At 47.8% G+C, this 20,578-nt stretch overlaps 1 protein-coding gene across 1 annotated transcript in view; it reads left to right on the plus strand.

The window, feature by feature from the left end:
- The window catches only part of STXBP3 (syntaxin binding protein 3), a 103,241-nt gene that overhangs the window by 19,140 nt on the left and 63,523 nt on the right, over window positions 1-20,578 (plus strand). Inside the window, exons 4-5 of the mRNA XM_088464118.1 lie at window positions 1,555-1,631; window positions 5,398-5,476. Coding sequence (XP_088320244.1) covers window positions 1,555-1,631; window positions 5,398-5,476 — 156 coding nt within the window. The remainder of the gene's footprint in view (window positions 1-1,554; window positions 1,632-5,397; window positions 5,477-20,578) is intronic.

The raw sequence follows: 20,578 nt of genomic DNA on the forward strand, positions 1-20,578 counted from the left end.
CCCCCCGTGTGACATCACGCGGAGGGGACGTGACCTGCTTCGGGCCCGCGAATAATGTTATATAAATCAAAATGGCCTTCGGTAGAAAAAAGGCTCCCTGTTTTACAGCGTACACTGTTGTGACATTAAATGTTTGTTGCCTCATGTTTTCCTCTCTTCAAGCTTATTCTAGCCTTTTAATATGGTTCTTTATTAAATTGTGTTCAGTACACTCAGATTGTCATGATACCGTAAATCTTTCCTAAGCAGCGTATTGCTCTCCAGGTGATGGGGAACTACAAGTCCCAGTATGCCTTGCCCTTTCAGCCTATGGTCAACGAAGCACTGATTTTTTTTTCCTTTCTGTACATTTAGCAAGCCACAGGCTTCTTTCTTCTATAAGTAGTCTTATATTTAGGCTTTGGATAACTAGGCCACTACTTGGTAAGCACACAGTGGGATTTATGTAGACATAGGAATAAGTATGGTTAATGGGTGCAAATTTGTACTTGGACAAACCATTTTGTGATGCAAGACCTGAAAATACAATTTTATTTTGCATTTATTAATTTTGCTTACAGAGAAATTACTGCCTGCTATTGCATGGTACATTAGCAAACATATAGTGGCAGCTTTGCAATATTTGTACGCTGAAGTTTACAGTTGAGCCAGGGACATATCTCTCCCAAGTCATAAGCTGGGGTACACACTAAATGATATGTGTACCCAGAGATGCGACTGACGACCCCCTACGGGCCGACATATCGGGCGGCCAGTACACATTGGACGAACCGGGGCGCCCATCCACCCGATATGTTAGTCCTGCTGCATCCCGCTGCATGGGGTCGCCGATCACATTGTCAGATTGAGCTGTATGTAGGGCCGTCCTGACGATGTGGCAATGGCCGACATAGTGGGTACACACTTGACTATTTGAATGATTTCTTGTTCCGAGCGATCAGAATCAGGCTAATCGTTCAAAATATTGTTAAGTCTGTACCCATCATAAAATCGTTCTGCACATTTTAAATGTATCCACCATGCAGTGCAGCATGGTTGTGCTAAGTGCAAAATTGCACCTTCTAGCTGGTTTTACTCTGAGCTCTAAATGAGACCTAGTATGTGTAAAGGAAAATGCATGCACCATGTACTTGAAATTCTGAGTTTTAGGGAAACTGTTATTGGCTAACTAAAACAGACATGGTTATTATTATTTTGCTCTACAGTTGTTTCTGGACAAATTAGTCAAATATTTGACTAAAATCCTGCTGATATTTATCTCTGTATGTAAGAAAATGTTCCTATTGCAATATGTATTTTAGACAAAAACTGATTTCTGTGGGCACAGTCCTTGAAATACAGTATGTGGATAAGAACACTGTAACTGTTCCTGTTCTTTCCAGGAATCTGATCACTTGCAGGTTTATGATACCACAATAATTGAAACAATGAAAATATTTATTTAAAGCCAGAAAACAGAGAAACAAATATTTTAATGTATGTTGGCATTAGAAATGTTCACATTGGCAAATTTGTACTGTATTGTGTTATATTATTTTTTTTATCTTTCTCTAGTTGTGGAGGACATTTATAAGATCAGACAACCGGTTAAAGATTTAAAAGCCATTTACTTTATATCGCCCAATGAAAAGGTTTGTACTGGCTCATCTCGCAAATATTTGTTGTTGTAGCCTGTAGGACATACTGTAACATCTGTTTTATAGATTAGTATAACCAAAGGAAAAATACCTTAAAGTTGTTATACTTCTTTTCACAATGTTTATTAGTCTAGTTCAGTGTTTTCCAAATCCGATCCTCATGCTCCCTCAACAGTGCATGGTTTCAGGATTTCTGTCTGTGGAAACAGGATAATTAATTACTGAGTGTGCCAAGTAAACTGTACATAGTTAAAGAAATTCTGAAAACGAGTTGCTGGGGGTGCATAAGGAGAGGATTTGGGAAAAGTGTGACTAGTTGGACTCACTTTCCACATGTTCACCTTCGCTGAATGTGTTCTTCCTCTAGATTTTTGCTGTTACTGGAATGCAAGTGTAATTCTTCAGTACTTAAAGCCAAGAGAAGTTAAAGCTATCACTGCTTCTGTACTCCCTAGCCTAACTGTGCAAGCACTTAGGTTAGGGGTGTTTGTGAACACTTATTTTCCTGAATGGATTGGCCAGTTCATTGAAGAGTTGCATTTGCGATTTATATTTTAAGCCGGTGTTTAGTCTCCTGCCCTTCTTTTCATTGTCAGTGCAGATAGCAATCTCCTTTCCAGCTGAGTTACTGGTAAAGTCCAAACCTAATATCTAGGGCAGAGGTTCTCAATCTTGGTCCTGAGGAACCCACACAGTTCACGTTTTCCAGGTCACCTAGTTGGTGCACAGGTATACACATTACTCACTGACACATTTTAAAAGATCCACAGGTGGAGCTAATTATTTTACTTGCAATTCTGTGAGGAGACCTGGAAAGCATGCACTGTTTGGGGTCCTGAGGACCGAGTTTGAGAACCTATGATCTAGGGTGATGTACCTAAGTAGCAGTGGTCAAAGGGGTAGATGTCGTAAGCCTTGGAGAGAGATAAAGTAGATGGAGATAAAGGGGTAGATGTACTAAGCCTTGGAGAGAGATTATTATTATTATCGTTTATTTATATGGCGCCACAAGTTTTCCGCAGCGCCTTACAAAGTACATAAACAAATAGATTGATTTACAGTGACTTACAGTACAGTACAATACAATACATTACAGGACATGGATAATATACATTGCTACATTCATGACCATAACACCCAGATAAGCAACAATGCAAAGCAATCAAGTGTTAGGTGCCCTGGTAGAGAGTAAGAAGTAGATGAAGGTATAGTAAGGAGATGCACAAGAGGGTAGAGGGCCCTGCTCATAGGAGCTTACATTCCAAGGGGGAGGGACAGACAAACAGGGGTGAAACAGATGGGGTAGGCAGGGAGGAAGGAGTATGTAGCAGCAAGTTAAGATGAGAGCTGGAAGGCTTTGATGAAATAGTGGGTCTTGAGAGCCCGTTTGAAGGTTTGTAGAGAGGTGGAGAGTCTGATGGGAAGCGGGAGAGAGTTCCAAAGGTGGGGAGCAGCGCGGGCAAAATCTTGGAGGCGGGAGTGGGAGGAAGTAATCAGCTGGCATGAAAGTGTGCATTTGTTGAACGAAGAGGGCGGACAGGAGAGTGAAGGGAGATGAGATCAGAGATGTAAGTGGGAGAGGAATGGCTGAGGGCTTTGTAAGTGAGCGTGAGAACCTTAAATTGGGTTCTAAAGGGGAAGGGGAGCCAGTGGAGGGCATGTAGGAGAGGGGAGGCAGATGCAGAGCGTTTTGAGAGGAAGATGAGCCGAGCAGCAACATTATGGATAGACTGGAGAGGAGAGAGATGGGATTTGGGGAGGCCAGATAGGAGAAGGTTACAGTAGTCCAATCTGGAGATGACCAATGAGTGTATGAGGGTTTTAGTGGCGTCCTGGGTGAGAAAGGGTCTAATCTTGGAAATATTTTTAAGATGAAAGCGACAGGACTGTGAGAGATTCTGGATATGTGGTTTGAAGGAGAGGGTGGAGTCCAGGATAACTCCAAGACAGCACACTTTGGGGCTAGAGGAGATAGTTGTGCCATCAATTGATAAAGAAATGGTGGGAAGTGTGGTTATTTAGGGGGGGGAAGGAAGATGATTAGCTCAGTCTTAGACATATTAAGTTTAAGAAATCGCTGGGACATCCACGAAGAAGTGGCAGAGAGACAGTTGGAGACACGAGTGAGGAGAGAGGGAGAGAGGTCAGGGGAGGAAAGGTAGATTTGAGTATCATCAGCACAGAGATGATATTGGACATCAAAGGAGCTGATGAGTTCACCTAGTGAGGGTGTATAGAGTGAGAAAAGGAGAGGTCCAAGAACAGAACCTTGGGGAACACCCACTGTAAGAGGCTGTGGGGGAGAAGAGGAGTCATGAGAGGAGACAGAGAAGGATTGGTCAAAGAGGTAGGAGGATAGCTAGGAGAGGGCAGTGTCACGCAGACCAAGGGAGTGAAGGATTTGCAGAAGGAGAGGGTGGTCCACAGTGTCAAAAGCAGCAGAAAGGTCAAGGAGAATGAGCAGAGAGTTGTGGCCCTTGGATTTAGCAGCAAAGAGGTCATTGCTGACTTTTGTGAGGGCAGTTTCAGTGGAGTGGAGAGAACGGAAGCCAGACTGAAAAGGGTCAAGGAGGGAATGAGAGGAAAGAAAGGTGGTAAGGTGCTTGAAAACGGCACGCTCAAGGAGCTTGGAAGCAAAAGGGAGGAGAGAGATGGGACGGTAGTTGGAGAGAGTGTTGGAATCAAGGGTTGTTTTTTTTAGTATGGGGGAGACAAGGGCATGTTTAAATGCAGACGGGACAGTGCCTGATGATAGGGAGAGATTAAGAAGGTGGGCAAGATGGGAGCAAGCAGAAGGAGAGAGGTAGCAGAGGAGACGTGAAGGGATAGGGTCAAGGGGGGAGGTGGAAGGGGGGGAGGACTGGATGAGGGACATGACTTCCTCTCCAGATACAGGGGAGAAGAAAGTTAGAGTCAGTAGAATTGAAGGAGAGGGGTGATCTGGGAAGAGAGGAGGTGGATAGCAGGGGGACTGGTGGGATATGATGTCCTGACGTATGGAGTCAATTTTAGATGTAAAGTAGGTAGCAAAATCAAGGGCAGAGAGCAAGGAGGGGAGGCGAGGAGGGGGTGGGCGGAGGAGGGAGTTGGAGAGAGAGAAAGTGGATGGAGATAAAGGGGTAGATGTTCTAATCCTTGGTGAGAGATAAAGTAGATGGAGATAAAGGGGTAGATGTACTAATCCTTGGTGAGAGATAAAGCTGTAAATGTACTAAGCCTTGGAGAGAGATAAAGTAGATGGAGATAAAGGGGTAGATGTCGTAAGCCTTGGAGAGAGATAAAGTAGATGGAGATAAAGGGGTAGATGTACTAAGCCTTGGAGAGAGATAAAGTAGATGGAGATAATGTGGTAGATGAACTAAGCCTTGGTGAGAGATAAAGGGGTAGATGTACTAAGCCTTGGTGAGAGATAAAGGGGTAGATGTACTAAGCCTTGGAGAGAGATAAAGTGGTAGCTGTACTAAGTCTTGGAGAGAGATGAAGTACCAACTAATCAGCTCCTAACTCTGTCTACAGGCTGCGTTTGAAAAATGACAGGAGCTGTTTGGCTGGTACTTTCTCTTTCTCTCTCTGCTTTCTCTCTCCAATCCTACTTTCAGATAGGATTGGGGTTGTATTTGCGCTTGGAAATTTGCCTTCATTGCTTTTATGAATGCACTACATATTTGTACATTTTGTATTATGCTTTATATTGATTGTAAAGAAACAAGTTATTTATTGCAGGAAAGTATATATTGCATTACTTATTTCTATATTATAGTCTGTAGACTGTGTGGTGAAAGACTTCACGTTGAAATCTTCCTGCATGTACAAAGCTGCATATGTCTACTTCAGTGACAGTAAGTATTGGATCAGCACTGTGGGGACACGGACAACATATTTGTAGTAGTCCATTTAGGGAACATACCTTAAACATGTGTATACATTATTAGTGATACAGTGGCTTGCTGATTTACTTCTTTCACATTATGTATAATTATATTGAGCTAATTTTATTTAATTGAAGAAAACAAAGGATGACTGGACTTCTATTGAATTCTGGCTAATTTCATATGACTATTAAGGCAAAATTATGTTAAAAGTTAGGACGCATCATATTTACATGTTATTAGAGTCTATTTGAAGAAATGCTGAGTCTCACATTTCCTCAGTATACAAATAGGCTTGACTGTTAAATAATACAGTTTGTATTATTTCAATTTGGATAAATGCAATATTTCTAATAACAGTTTTAGACATATGTTTAGAATTCCCTAATTGGTGTTACAGGTTGAGTCTCCCATATCCAAATATTCTGAATACGGATTTTTTTTTTACCATGACTGAGATAGTGAAACCTTTGCTTTTGATGATTCAAAGTACACAAACATTATTTAAGGCACAAAATTTTTTAAAATATTGTATAAAATTACCTTCAGGCTGTGTGTATAAGGTGTATATGAAATAGGGATGTGCACCGGCCACGTTTTATGTTTTGGATCTTTCTTCGTGTTTTGGATCTGGATCGGTTTTGCCAAAACCACCCTACTGTGTTTTGGGTTCCGGGTTTTGTGTTTTGGATCTGTATTTTTTTTTTAAAAAGCATAAAAACAGCTAAAATCACAGAATTTGTGGGTTTTTCTGCTCCTATGCTATTATTAACCTCAATAACCTTAATTTCCACTCATTTCCAGTCTATTCTGAACACCTCACAATAGTGTTTTTATGTCCAAAAGGTTGCACCGAGGTAGCTGGATGACTATGCTAAGCGACATGAGTGGGCGGCACAAACACGTGGCCCATCTAGGAGTGACACTGCAGTGGCAGACAGGATGGCAGTTTGAAAAACTAGGCCCCAAACAGTACATAATGCAAAGAAAAAAAAAGAGATGCAAGATGGAATTGTCCTTGGGCCCTCCCACCCACCTTTATGTTGTATAAACAGGACATGTACACTTTAACAAACCAATCATTTCAGCGCCAGGGTCTTCCACACAACTGTGGCTGAAATGATTGGTTCGTTTGGGCCCCCACAAAACAAGCTGGCAATTAATCTGTCCCTGCACAAACTGGCTCTACGGAGGCAAGATGTCCTCATCCTCCTCATCCACCGATTCCTCACCCTCTTCAGTGTTGTGTACATCCTCATCCTCACAGAGTATTAATTCGTCCCCGCTGGAATCCACAACCACAGATCCCTCTGTACGTTCTGGAGGCTGGTCCCCCTGGAAGAGTTGATAATTCATTTTATGAGCATCATCATCTCCACATTTTGTGGAAGCAACCTCCTACGCCTTTCGCTAACAAGTTTCCCGGCTGCACTAAACACTCTTTCGGAGTACACACTGGAGGGGGGGCAACTCAGGTAAAATAGAGCCAGTTTGTACAGGTGCCTCCAAATTGCCTCTTTTTCCTGCCAGTACAGGTACGGACTGTCTGACATGCCTACTTGGATGCTGTCACCGATGTAATCTTTTAACAGACAGACGCATGCTTGTCGCTGCTGCTTTGAGGATGCAGGTGTGGCTACAGCCCACACAATTCACAAAGACAGAAAAAAAAGAAGAATCTTTTATTTTTTGTGGAGCGCACTTTGAGGGTTACACCACCCTTTAACAGACAGACGCACGCTTGTCGCTGCTGCTTTGAGGACAGTATCATATGCAGTGACAGTAGACTTGTCAGAAATTGTTGGCACGTCCTTCAGTCCGGACCAGATGTCCAAACCGGCCCTTGACTTATGACACAGGCGTACGCTTGGCGCTGCTACTGTGTTGATGCACGTGCGGCTACATCGCACACAAGTCACAAACACAGAAAAAAAAATGTTTTTTATTTTTTGGAGCACTTTGGGGGTTACACCACCCTTTAACAGACTTATGGGACACAGGCGCACGCTTGGCGCTGCTCCTTTGTTGATGCACGTGCAGCCACAGTGCACACAATTCACAAACACAGAAAATATATATTTTTTTTGTTTGGAGTGTACTTTGGGGGTTACAGCACCCTTTAACGGACAAGCCAGCCGGCCTTTTACTTATTGGACACAGGCGCACGCTTGGCGCTACTTTGTTGATGCACGTGCGGCTACTGCGCACACAATTCACAAACACAGAAAAAATATTTATTTTTTTTGCACTTGGGGGAGCACCCCTGATGGACAGAGCACCCCCTGGACAACACTACAGCACCCCTTTAGGACTGGGACACTACACAGGACTTTGGAGTGGACACAGCCCCTATGGACAACTGACTGCACAACACAGTCCAGCCAGCCCCTATGGACTTTGGAGGAGTGGACACAGCCCCTATGGACAACGGCAGCACAACACTACACTGCACTACACTACACTACACAGCCAGCCCTAACTCCCACCCTCCCTCTTCACTGTCCACAGCCGAGTGAGAAAATGGCGCCGACGCGGGTACCTTATATAGAATCCAAAACCCGCGAGACCCTGAAGGCGGGATGATGACATTTTGCCTCGATTTCAGATCCGAGTCAGGCGGGAAAAGTTGAGCCTGACTCGGATCGGGAGGCTCACCCCTAATATGAAACATAAATGAATTTCATGTTTGTACACAAATTTTGTTTGAGCCACAAAATTATTGAAAATATTGTATAAATTTCCTACAGGCTGTGTTATACATACAGCCTGCAGGTAATTTATATAAAACATAAATGCATTCTGTGTTTAGATTTGGGTCCCTTTCCCAAGATATTTGATGATGGCATGCAAATATTCCAAAATACAGAATATTCCGATATCAAAAATACCCCTGGTCCCAAGCATTTTGGATATGGGAGACTCAACCTGTATGTATAAAGATAATTGGTAACAAATGGCCTGCATATTCTTTTACATCTGCTGTGATGCCATTATGATAATAAAGGGTGAAAAATTTATTTTCCAGAGTTGGCTGTAATGGGTCACATGCTGAGCTAATGTTGCGTATTATGTTTTGTGATGTATGTTGGTAATACACTCCTTACTGTAACTTGCAGATACACTATATGAACAAACTTGTTAACTATTGAATTTAGGTGTTTCAATCAGACCCGTTGCTGTAATAATAACTGTAGGGGGAGCATTGTTCCTTTATAATACACTGGTTTTCTTGATGAACATTGATTTGACATAAGAACTTATTGATAATAATCAGAATTCACGATTTATGTAGGTATTTACAGTAGTTTGTGGAATAATGTGCCCCCCTATGTTAAATAAGGATATAGGAATAGTTTCATAATAATATAAAAAGCATAGTTCTTTCTTCTTCAGGGTCCATAGGCTCCACAGGGAGACCTTGGGGTGTAGGTGATGGGAACCAATCCGAGCACCACGTAGTTAAAGCTTTCAGCTCCCAGGATGCATTGGGTCCACTCTCCCTATACCCCGCCCCCGAGCCAGAGTCACCCCAGTTTCGTTGGTACCTGGCCGGAGTCGGGTCACCATTTTGCAGGGGGGCTGTTAATCAGCACCTAAAGCTTCTTTATTTTATTTAGTTTACTTCTACAAGTGACTAGAACGCACAGCAGCAGACTGTCCGTGGGATGTCTGCGCTGCCGCACCGTCACCCATCCAGTGCCACGGCTTCAGTACTGATCTGGGGATCTCGGTGGGCGTTCCAGGGGTCAGCGCTAGCCAGGGCCCCCAGAGAGGGCCCAGACTGTACCTGGACATTGAGACAGGTAAGGCGGGTCGGCACTCGCGATGGACCCGCACATAATGGCAGTCCCTCTGAAGTCTCTGGCGTCCATTTTCTAAGTGTGCAGTCGCAGCTCTCCCAAGACAGTTCGTGGTCTGGTCCCCCTGCATACCTCTCCCCAGGGTCAGCGTACTCGCCCCAGGGTCAGCGTATGTAGCACTATTTCCTACCAGATGACTATACCTTTTCTCTCAGTTCTGCCGTAATACAGGTGTTGTTAGGGTAGCTCATACCTGACTTCATATATACACACAATGCATTAGCACGCCCACTATGTCTCAGAGTGCGATCGCATTGTGTATTCAGACGCCCACCGGCCTGTCTTAAGACGCCCACTTGCGCACGTCATAACCAGTAATTGTATGCAACCATCGGTACATCGAATGCGATCGCAGTGCTTGAGGTTGATCATACCATGCCGCAAGCACTGCGATCACTTCAGTGTAAACACCAGCCAGGTGGGATGTACAATGACGCTCCCTCTAAATTATGCACGCCTCTAAAACGGCATTAGGATGCTCAGGCGCGCCTGCGTTCGCACCACCTCTCCCTCGTTTTTAGTGGCCAGCCCCTGTCACCACCCTCAAACTGCTTCTCCTGTCACTCACTCTGCTGGGCTGTCTATGCGCAGCGAGCGAACGCATTCTGATCTTTTGCAGTGGTTCACGCACTGTGATGCATGCGCAGATTGCGAAAATCGGCCAGCTACGAGCGAACGCATACTAGCGAACGGGTCTGAATCCGCTCCACAGTGCGCTATTGTGTGTCATTCACCCCGCAGACATGTCTGACAAGGGTAATGAACACATTCCTGTATTTATGCCGCAATCTTGTAGATTATGTACTGCAGTTTTCAGTGAGGAGGATGTGGTTCGGGGTGGGTTATGTATAAGGTGTTATAACTCGCCATGTGCCTCGAACCACCTGACATCAGTACAGGAGCCCCCTTGGGCGTTTTTTTTCTCAGATGCTAGCCTCCATTGTGGACCGCCTGTACCACAGCAGGTGGTCATTTCCACAGTGGGATTACTACAGGGTGGACCTCCACCATGGGTGGATGTTTTCTCTACCTCAGTATAGAGTCTGGCTACGACCTCTACAGTCATTCAGACCATGCTGCAGAGTGAGAAACCTGTACAACCAGCTAAGCGTCCTGTGTTGTCATCTCAATCCACACAGCTGTCAGAATCTGAGATGTCATCTGATGACGTAGAGGTGGCTGATACCTCTAACCCCGACTCCCCTCGGCAAGAGGCGGAGCTTAAGTCAAGGATTAATATTCCTGCCTTGGTGCGTGCGGTCAGATCTGCAATGGTTATAGAGGATGACGAACCATCCCCTAAATCCAAACACCCTCTGTTTAAACAGATAAAGGTTTCTTTGACAGTATTCCCTCTGTCAGATCAGCTGGTGAATCACATGGCTGAGGCCTGGCAATCACCTGGTAAGAGGTATCAACCTCAGAAACGTTTAACCTCATGTTGCCCATTTCCTGAGGCTCATTGTAAGAAGTGGGAATCACCCCATGCAGTGGATTCACACGTTACACGGTTAATTAAGAGTGCAATGTTACCTTTGCCTTCCATTTTGTTCCTTAAAGGATCCTATGGATAGGAAGGTGTATTCTCTCTTTCAGGAGCTGTGACCCGGCTGTCCATGGCTATCTCCTGGGTAGCTAAGGCTTTAGAGAGTTGGACCGATGCACTTGAGTACTCCTTGGAAGTTCCAGAGAATCAGGTGTCATTGGTCTGCCATATTAGGGATGCAGCTGCATATATCGGTGAGGCCGCTCTGGATGCTAGTTTACTGACATCCAGGGCCGTGGCCGTGTCTGCTCTCCGTTTCCTGTGGTTACGCTATTGGAGCGCATATACCTATTCTAAGAAAGGCCTAGAGGCCTTACCCTATAATGGGGAGATTTTGTTTGACACGTTAACCAAATCAAAATCTGCATTTCTGCCCTCAGCATCTGCTCTTGCAAAGTCTCAAAGCTCCTCCTTTAGGTCCTTTTGTCCTCAAGGAAAAGCCAATGGGCAGTCCTTTCCTAGTCAGTCCGCTGGCAAGAAAACTGGCAAGCCTAAGAAACAAGCCTGAAGCACAAGACACCCAGCTTCCAAACAGGAGGATAAACCTGCAGCCTGTCGGGGCGGTCCTCCCTCTGGGGGGACCCCAGAGTGGGAGGCCGACTTCTTCAGTTCGCCCAGTGCTGGTGTCAAACCACCAAGGATGCTTGGGTAAGAGAAGTGGTCTCTCAGGGTTATGCCCTCTCATTCCTTCGAAGGCCTCCCCACCAGTTTTTCTGCACAGGCCCTCCTTCAGACAAACCCAATGCCTTGCAGATCCAGAAATATATAAAGTTCTTGCTGCAAGAAGGGGTAATTGTACCAGTTCCACTATCTCAACAAGGGACTGGTTATTATTCTACTCTTTCTGTTTCAGAAACCGAACGGGTCTCATCGGCCTATCCTCAACCTCAAATCTCTGAACAAGTTCCTCAGAGTGCCCAGATTCAGGATGGAAACCTTACAATCCATCATACTGGCTATGGAACCTAGGGATTACATGGTATCACTTGACATTCAGTATGCATACCTACATATTCTCATAACGCTTTCTCACCAGTGTTATCTGCGGTTTGCTATACTGCAATGACACTTCCAGTTTTGGGCTCTACCCTTTGGCCTATCCATGGCTCCAAGGGTATTTACCAAAATTATGGCTGTCATGGCAGACCACCTGCGGAGTCATGGTATCCGGCTCCTGCCATATCTGGACGACCTCCTGTTGTTGGCGAGTTCTCCAGAATTGCTTCACCGCCACCTACAACTTACAGTTGCTTGTCTACTAGCACACGGGTGGTTAATCAATTGGAGAAAGTCCTCCCTAATTCCCTCACAAAGGATGGTTCATTTGGGAGCCCTTCTGGACTCTCACCAGCAGAGAATCTTTATAACTCCAGAAAAGATCTCCACACTGCAGTTGCGAGTATGCAGATGTCTCCACAGTCACCGGGTGTCAGTCCACTCGGCAATGCAGGTTCTGGGATTCATGGTGTCCACATTCGACATGGTGGAATATGCTCGGTTCCATTCCAGGCCCCTGCAGGGGCTGATCCACTCCAGGTGGAACGGATTACCCCACCGGTTCAGAGCTCTGACTATGGTACTCTCTCCGGAGGTGTGTTTGTCCCTCTCTTGGTGGCTCCAGAAATCTCATCTAACCAAGGGTCGCCTCTTTTGGATCCCGGACTGGATACTCCTAACAACAGACGGCAGTCTCCCGGGATGGGGCGCAGTGACCGGTCCACACTCCTTTCAGGGCCGGTGGACAACGGTAGAAGCATACCTGCCCATCAACATATTGGAACTTCGGGCTGTGTACAAGGCCCTCATGATGGCAAAGCACATTCTTCACGGAAGCCCGTGCAGGTTCAGTCCGACAACACCACCACAGTGGCTTACATCAACCATCAGGGAGGCACTCGAAGTCGGGCAGCAATGACAGAATTGTCACGCATTCTGACATGGGCAGAATCTCCTCTCACGGCCATTACGACAGTGTTCATTCCGGGAGTTCTCAATTGGGAAGTGGACTTCCTCAGCCGTCACGACGTGCATCCAGTGGAATGGTCTCTTCACCAAGAGGTGTTTCAACTCCTAGTGGACAAATGGGGTCTCCCAGAGGAGTGGACCTCATGGCCTCCTGACACAATCACAAGTTACCTGTGTATGGATCCAGAACAAGCGATGTCGAAGCAAGCATGGTGGGTGCTCTGTCAGTAAAATGGACCTTCCGGTTTGCGTACCTATTTCCTCCAGTCTCTCTGCTTCCTCGAGTTCTTCAGAAGTTCAAGCAAGACTGAGGCACTGTCCTGCTGGTGGCACCAGCTTGGCCCAGACGTCATTGGTACTCAGATCTTTGGAGTCTCTCCATCGACACTCCGTTCCTGCTGCCTCAATGTCCGGACCTGTTGTCTCCGGGATCTTGCCTTTACCTGGACCAGGATTGTCTGTCTTTGATGGCGTGGCTCTTGAGACATCCCTCCTAAGGTCCAAAGGATTCTTTATCTCTGCATCAACACGATGCTTAGAGTGTGTAAATCTGCCTCCGCCAAGATCTACCACAGAGTGTGGCATACATATTTCCAGTGGTGTTGTACAAGAGATTACGACCCTCAGGTGTTTCGAATTTCCAGAATACTGGCATTCCTTCCTTCAAGCTGGGTTGGACTTCGGCCTACGCCAGGCCTCGTTGAAAGTGCATGTCTCTGCACTGTCAGTGTGGTTCCAACGCAGAATTGCCCCACTTCCGGATATCCGCACCTTCCTCCAGGGGGTCCTCCGGATTCAATCTCCCTTTGTTCCACCAGTGGCTCCTTGGGATTTGGCAGTAGTTCTTAAGGCCCTCCAGGGTCTTCCATTTGAACCACTAGACTCAGCAGATCTTAAGTGGTTAACAGCTAAGACTCTTTTTCTACTGACTATTGCATTGGTTGTCAGAATTGGGGGCACTCTCCTGTCATCCTCCTTTTCTGATATTTCACCAGTACAGGGCGGTGCTTTGTACTTGCCCTGAGTTCTTTCCTAAGGTTGTGTCTAGTTTCCATATTAATCAGGAAATTATAGTACCTATGACTATCTCAGAAGTTTACACGCAGGCAGACCTGTGTGTTCCGTCTTCTGTTAAGGCTCATTCTACTCGGTCTGTGGGTCCCTCGTGGGCAGCTCGCCGTGGCACCTTGGCTGTTCAGCTTTGCAAGGTGGCCACGTGGTCTTCTGTTGAGACTTTTTTTTAGGTTCTATGCATTTGATACCTTTGCCTCTCAGGATGCTTCCTTTGGGCATCGGATTCTCCTCTCAGTGCAGGAGCGTCCCCACCCTTAGAAGGACCGATTTGGGGCATCCCCAAGTTCTCCCTGTGGAGCCTATGGCCCCTGAAGAAGAAAATGAGTTATGGTAAGAACTTACCTTTTAACTCTTTCTTCAAAGTCCATAGGGTCCACAGTGCACCCACCCTGATGCACCTGGCTTCATATGGGCTATTGTTTCCCGTCTCTTCTCTGTGAGAGTGATTCTTGAGTGTTCCAGTCTTCCTTCTCTCTTATCCTCCTCCTGTCTTTGGCTTGTTACCAACTGAGGTGGCTCGGGGGCGGGGGTATAGGGAGAGTGGACCCAATACATCCTTGGAGCTGAAAACTTTAACTGCGTGGTGCCTGGATTGGTTCCCATCACCTACACCCCAAGGTCTCTCTGTGGACCCTATGAACTTTGAAGAAAGAGAGTTAACAAATATAAGTTCTTACCATAACTCTCATTTTCTACTTCAGGGTCCATAGGGTATCCACAGGTTACCTTGGGGTATAGGCGATGGCGGCAGACATGGGCACCTCAGAGTTAGTTCTATCCTCCCAGGATGCACTGGGGTCCCTCTCCTATACCCCGCCCTCGAGCCAAGGCAAATCAGTTTTCGTAGGTGCTCAGCTCGGAGTTGGATCACCATATTCAAAGGGGGGCTGTTACAGCCCCTGAAGTTTATTTTCAAGCAGCTTTGCTGCACAAGATGAGCTGTACAGCATTGACAGTCATCCAGACGTCTATGCTGTTGCTCCTTCACCCACCGGACCAGAACACCGGTATTGATTTGGTGATGCTGGTGGGTGTCTGGGGTCGCAGCTAGCGGTGACCCCGGAATATCCCTGACTGTGACCGGATTCAAGTGGTCAGGTAAGCGTCGGGGTCCTGCGGAGGGTACCCGCCGATTCACAGTCATTTGGTCCTCAGGCAGGGGGCTCCCTGGGGACAGGCTGCGCATGGAGCCAGGTACTGATCCTGCGCTTTCCACTAGACCACTAGGGACAGCGGGCTGCAGCAGTGTGGATATGCTCCAGCATCCCAGGGGTTAGTAGCATGCCAGGGGAGCGCGCCTTCCCTGTCTCATAGCCGGCGCCTCCCCCGCTGCACTGTGTCTTTCCACAGTGGTCTGGTGAGCTGTGTCAGCGCTCCTCCCCCGACCCCCACCTCCTCTCAGCTCCTCGACGGCCATTTTCTAGGAAGTGTGCAAACGCTGTTGGAGTTTGATACAGGTGGCATCGCTGTCCAGGTCTTCTCGCATACCTCTCCTCCGATAGGGTCAGAGTGTGCAGCACTGTTTCCTACCAGGCTCTGGTCTGTGTAGTTGGTCACAGTGCTTGTAGTGCAGGTTAGTTAATTATTTCTGCATTGAAAGTGACTATCTGTTAGCAGAGGGATATGTGAACGCTGAGGGTTTATGCAGGGCATGTTATCTTATATCACGCCCGATTACTGTCACTGCGCCTGTGCAGGAACCGCCCTGGGCTTGTTTTGCTAAGGAACTTACAACCCTTGTGGGCCAGTTGACGACGCCCATTGCATATCCCAGATGGGGTTATCGCAGCAGACGGTAGTCTCATCACCCATGCAGGGGTTCCCCAGGCAGTTGAGTGTGGGTGATATAATTGTCCACTATGGTACAACACCTGACAGACGTTTTACAGGGGCTGTCACCATTGCGGCCTTCTAAGCGACCTTTATTGTCTCAGACGGCTCAGTATGATGATGACTGTGAAATGATTGAGTTTTCAGACCAAGAGCCCCTTCGTGCAAAGGAGGTGGAATCTAAAACTAAAGTCTATATACCCGGCCTTATACGGGCAGTCCGTGAGGATGAGGATCCCCCTGTGGCCAAATCTAAATACACCTTCTTTCAGGATGTTAAAGGAGATGCCACTGTATTTCCTCTGTCTGGTCAGTTAGTGGATCATTTAGAGGAGGCGTGGAAAAATCCGGGTAAGCGGTTCCAGCCTCAAAAACGCTTGGCCTTTGCATACCCATTTGCATTTAATTATTATTTTTCAAAATGGGAAACACCTCCACAGGTGGATTCCCATGTCACACGCCTAGTGAGGAGTGCTACATTGCCCATGTCTTCCTTAAAGGATGTTACGGATCGCAAGGTGGAAATATGCCTAAAATCCATTTATTCCCTTGGAGGGGCTTCCAGACTGGCTACGGTCGTGTGCTGGGTGGCCAGAGCCATGGAGCGGTGGGCAGATACCTTGGAAGCGTCTCTGGACACTGATTCTTCTCCTGAACAGGTGAAGTTAGTGGGCAATCTCAGAGACTCCACCACGTACATCAATGAGGCATCCTTAGATAATATGAGATATGGTAAGAACTTACCTTTATCTCTATTTCTACGAAGTCCATAGGGTTCCACAGCATACCTTGGGGTATAGGTGATGACGTCAGGCATCGGGCACCATAGTTAAGTTTTCTGCCTCCCAGGATACACTAGGGTCCCCCTCCTATACCCCGCCCCCGAGCCAATGCATCTCAGTTACGTACCAAGCCATAGGCCGGAGGAGGAGAAGGAAGAGAGAGAAAAAAGATCTGGACACACACAAGAATCACATTCTTACCAGAGGGAGACGGAAAAAACTGGTGACCAGAGTAAAGCCCATCTGCAGCACAGGTGCGACAGGGCGGGAGTCCTGTGGAACCCTATGGACTTCGTAGAAATAGAGATAACAAAGGTAAGTTCTTACCATATCTCATATTTTCTACATCAGGGTCCATAGGGTATCCACAGGATACCTTGGAGATGTCCCAAAGCAGTATCCTTTAAGGGTGGGGACGCTCCTGTGCTGAAAGGAGAATCTGCCGCCCGAATGAAGCATCCTGAGAGGCAAAGGTGTCAAACGCGTAATACCTCACAAAAGGTATGGACAGAGGACCACGTGGCAGCCTTGCAGATCTGGACTGCAGAGGCACCACGTCGAGCTGCCCACGAAGGACCCACGGACCTAGTGGAATGAGCCCTTACAAAGGATGGAACCGAAGGCCTTCATGAAGAAAAGCTTCTGAAATTGCCATACGAATCCAACCTGCCAAAGTTTGCTTTGAAGCAGGCCAACCCTTTTTACGGAAGCCAAAGAGGACAAACAAGGCGTCCGACTTCCTAAACGAAAAAGTGCAGTCAACATAAATCCTTAAGGCCCGCACAACGTCCAAAGTGGCCTCACCCGCTGAAAGATCAAGTGATTTAAAATCCGGCACGACGATTTCCTAGTTGATATGGAAACTTGAAACAACTTTGGGAAGGAATCCAGGACGAGTGCGCAGCACCGCCCTGTTCCTATGAAAAATCAGGAAAGGGGGTCTACAGGAGAGAGCCCCTAAGTCAGAAACACATCTGGCCGAAGCAATGGCCAGAAGGCATATTGTTTTAGCTGTCAGCCATTTAAGGTCCACTGAGCCCAGTGGTTCAAACGGCAGTCCCTGGAGAGCCCTCAGGACCACAGCTAAATCCCAAGGCGCCACCGGTGGAACAAAAGGTGGCTGAATGCGAAGAACACCTTGCATAAAGGTGCGTACATCAGGGATCGCAGCAATCCTACGATGGAACCAGACTGACAGGGCAGACACCTGCACCTTCAGAGAAGCAAGGCGCAGCCCATGGTCTAGCCCCGCCTGTAGGAAAGCTAACACTTTAGACAGACGGAACTCCTGAGGGGCATAACCTCTCGGTCGACACCACTGGAAGAACGTATGCCACACACGTTGGTATATTCTTGCAGAGGATGGTTTCCGAGCTCTTAGCATGGTTTGTACCACAGAGCTGGAAAACCCCCTGGACCTTAACATGGCCTTCTCAACAGCCACGCCGTCAAAGACAGCCGAGCCAGGTCCGGGTGAAGACAAGGACCCTGTGATAGCAGGTCCGGTCGTAGCGGCAACCGCAGAGGAATGTCCACGGAAGGTCTGAGAACCAGTGCCGCCTGGGCCACGCGGAAGCTATCAACCGGAGCGTACCTCCTTCCTGTTTGAATTTCCGGATTACCAGAGGAAGAAGGGAAAACGGAGGAAAGAGATAAGTAAACCCGAACGTCCACTGGACGGACAGAGCATCCACCAGAGACGCCTTTTCGTCTCTTGTGCGAGACCCGTACATCGGCCAGTTGTTGTTGTGCCGAGACGCCATGAGGTCTATCTCTGGAAGACCCCACCTGTCCACCAGAAGTTGAAAGACGTCCTGGTGCAGAGACCATTCCCCCGGATGTACGTCCTGGCGACTGAGAAAATCCGCCTCCCAGTTGAGGACTCCCGGGATGAATACTGCTGATATAGCCGGGAGATTGCGCTCCGCCCAGACCAGCATGCGGGACACCTCTACGAGTGCCGCCCTACTTCGGGTTCCTCCTTGCCAATTTAGGTAGGCCACGGTGGTGGCGTTGTCTGACTGGACCTGCACGGGGTGACCTTGGAGAACCCGATGTGCCTGCTGGAGAGCATTGCAAACAGCGCGGAGTTCCAAGATGTTTATTGGAAGCTCCTGTTCTGCCTGAGTCCACCTGCCCTGGAATAAGTGTGGACCCGTGACAGCTCTCCAGCCCCGAAGACTGGCGTCCGTTGTTAACAGGACTCAGTTCGCCACCCAAAATGGACGACCCTTGTTGAGATGAGTCGTCTGCAACCACCAGGCTAGAGACAGGCGAACCTTCGGAGTGAGCACCATCGTCTGGGACTTTAGACTCTGAGGCAGTCCATTCCATTTATACAGGATCAATTGCTGCAGAGGTCTGGAGGGAAACTGGGCATATTCCACCATGTCGAATACTGACACCATGGAGCCCAGCAACCTCATCGCCAAGTGCAGAGACACTCGGCGACTATGTAGACAACTGCACACCCTCAACTTTAAGGCAGAGATCTTTTCCTCCGTCACAAAGATCCTCTGCTGTCTGGAGTCCAATAAGGCTCCGAGGTGCAGAATCCTCTGAGATGGGATCAGGGTGGACTTTTGCCAGCTCTGGAGATCCTGCCACCAACAGAAGGTTGTCCAGGTGCGGCAACATGCGGACTCCCTGCAGCCGCAGGTAAGCCGCCATAACCTTGGTGAACACACGTGGTGCTGTTGCCAGGCCAAAAGGTAATGCCCGGAACTGGAAGTGATCGTTGCGGATTGCAAACCTGAGGAACTGCTGATGGCGCAAAAGAATAGGGACATGCAGGTAAGCGTCCTGTATGTCCAATGACACCATGTAATCCCCAGGTTCCAGAGCCAGAATGATGGACCGTATGGTCTCCATCCGAAATCGCGGCACCCGCAAGGACTTGTTGAGGGCCTAGAGGTTGAGAATCAGACGGTACGACCCATTGGGTTTCTGCACCAAAAATATATTGGAATAGAAACCCTGGCCCCTCTGGGAGAATGGAACAGGCACTATAACTCCAGCCTGGAGCATAGTGTGCAAAACCTTCCGCAATTCCAAGGATTTGTTCCGGTCTGATGGAAGGCCCGTGGTGAAGAACCGGGATGGGGGCCTGTGCCGGAAGGAGAGGGCATACCCGTGAGAAACCACCTCGTGAACCCAATCATCTGTCGTGGTTATCGACCAACACTGGGCGAACTGCAGCAGGTGGCCTCCCACTTTGGGATCCCCCAAAGGGAGGCCCGGACCGTCAGGCCGCAGGTTTGTCATCAGACTTAGGGGCCGGACGTCTGGTACTCCAGGACTGTTTCCTGGGCTTGGCCGATTTCTTGGGCCCAGCCTGTCAGGGGAAAAGACTGTGCTTTAGGCCTACCCTGGGCCCTATAAGGCCGAAAGGACGACGTACCTAAACTTGAAGGGACCGCAGCAGACGGGAGACATGCAGATTTGGCTGCCGTCAGCGTGGCTACAATTTTGTCCAGATCCGGACCAAATAGGACTTCTCCATTAAAGGGCAAAGCTTCTAAGCCCTTTTTGGAATCAGCATCTGCCTTCCAAGATCGCAACCATAAGGTGCGTCGAGCAGCAACAGCAGCCGAAGAAATCCTAGATGTGAGGATACTGATATCCAAGGCCGCTTCATTGATGTAAGTGGCCGAATCCCGGAGATTACCTACCAACTCGGCCTGTTCAGCCGAGCAGTCGGAATCCAAAGACACCTCCAAACTATCAGCCCAGCGCTCCATAGCTCTGGCTACCGAACATACGGCCATAGCTGGTCTGGATGCCCCCCTCGCAAGGGAATAAATGGACTTTAGGCAGATTTCCACCTTGCGGTCCGTAGCATCCTTCAAGGAGGACATGGAGGGCATGGGCAAGGTGGCACTTCGGACTAGGCGTGTCACATGAGAATCCACTTGTGGAGGGGATTCCCACTTAGAAAAATAATTGTCCGCAAACGGGTAAGCCACCACTAAGCGTCTTTGAGGCTGATACCATTTACCAGGGTGTTTCCACGCCA

This window comes from Taudactylus pleione, unplaced genomic scaffold (assembly GCF_031769625.1).
Source record: "Taudactylus pleione unplaced genomic scaffold, aTauple2 ptg001594l, whole genome shotgun sequence".
NCBI classification, from domain to species: Eukaryota; Metazoa; Chordata; class Amphibia; order Anura; family Myobatrachidae; genus Taudactylus; species Taudactylus pleione.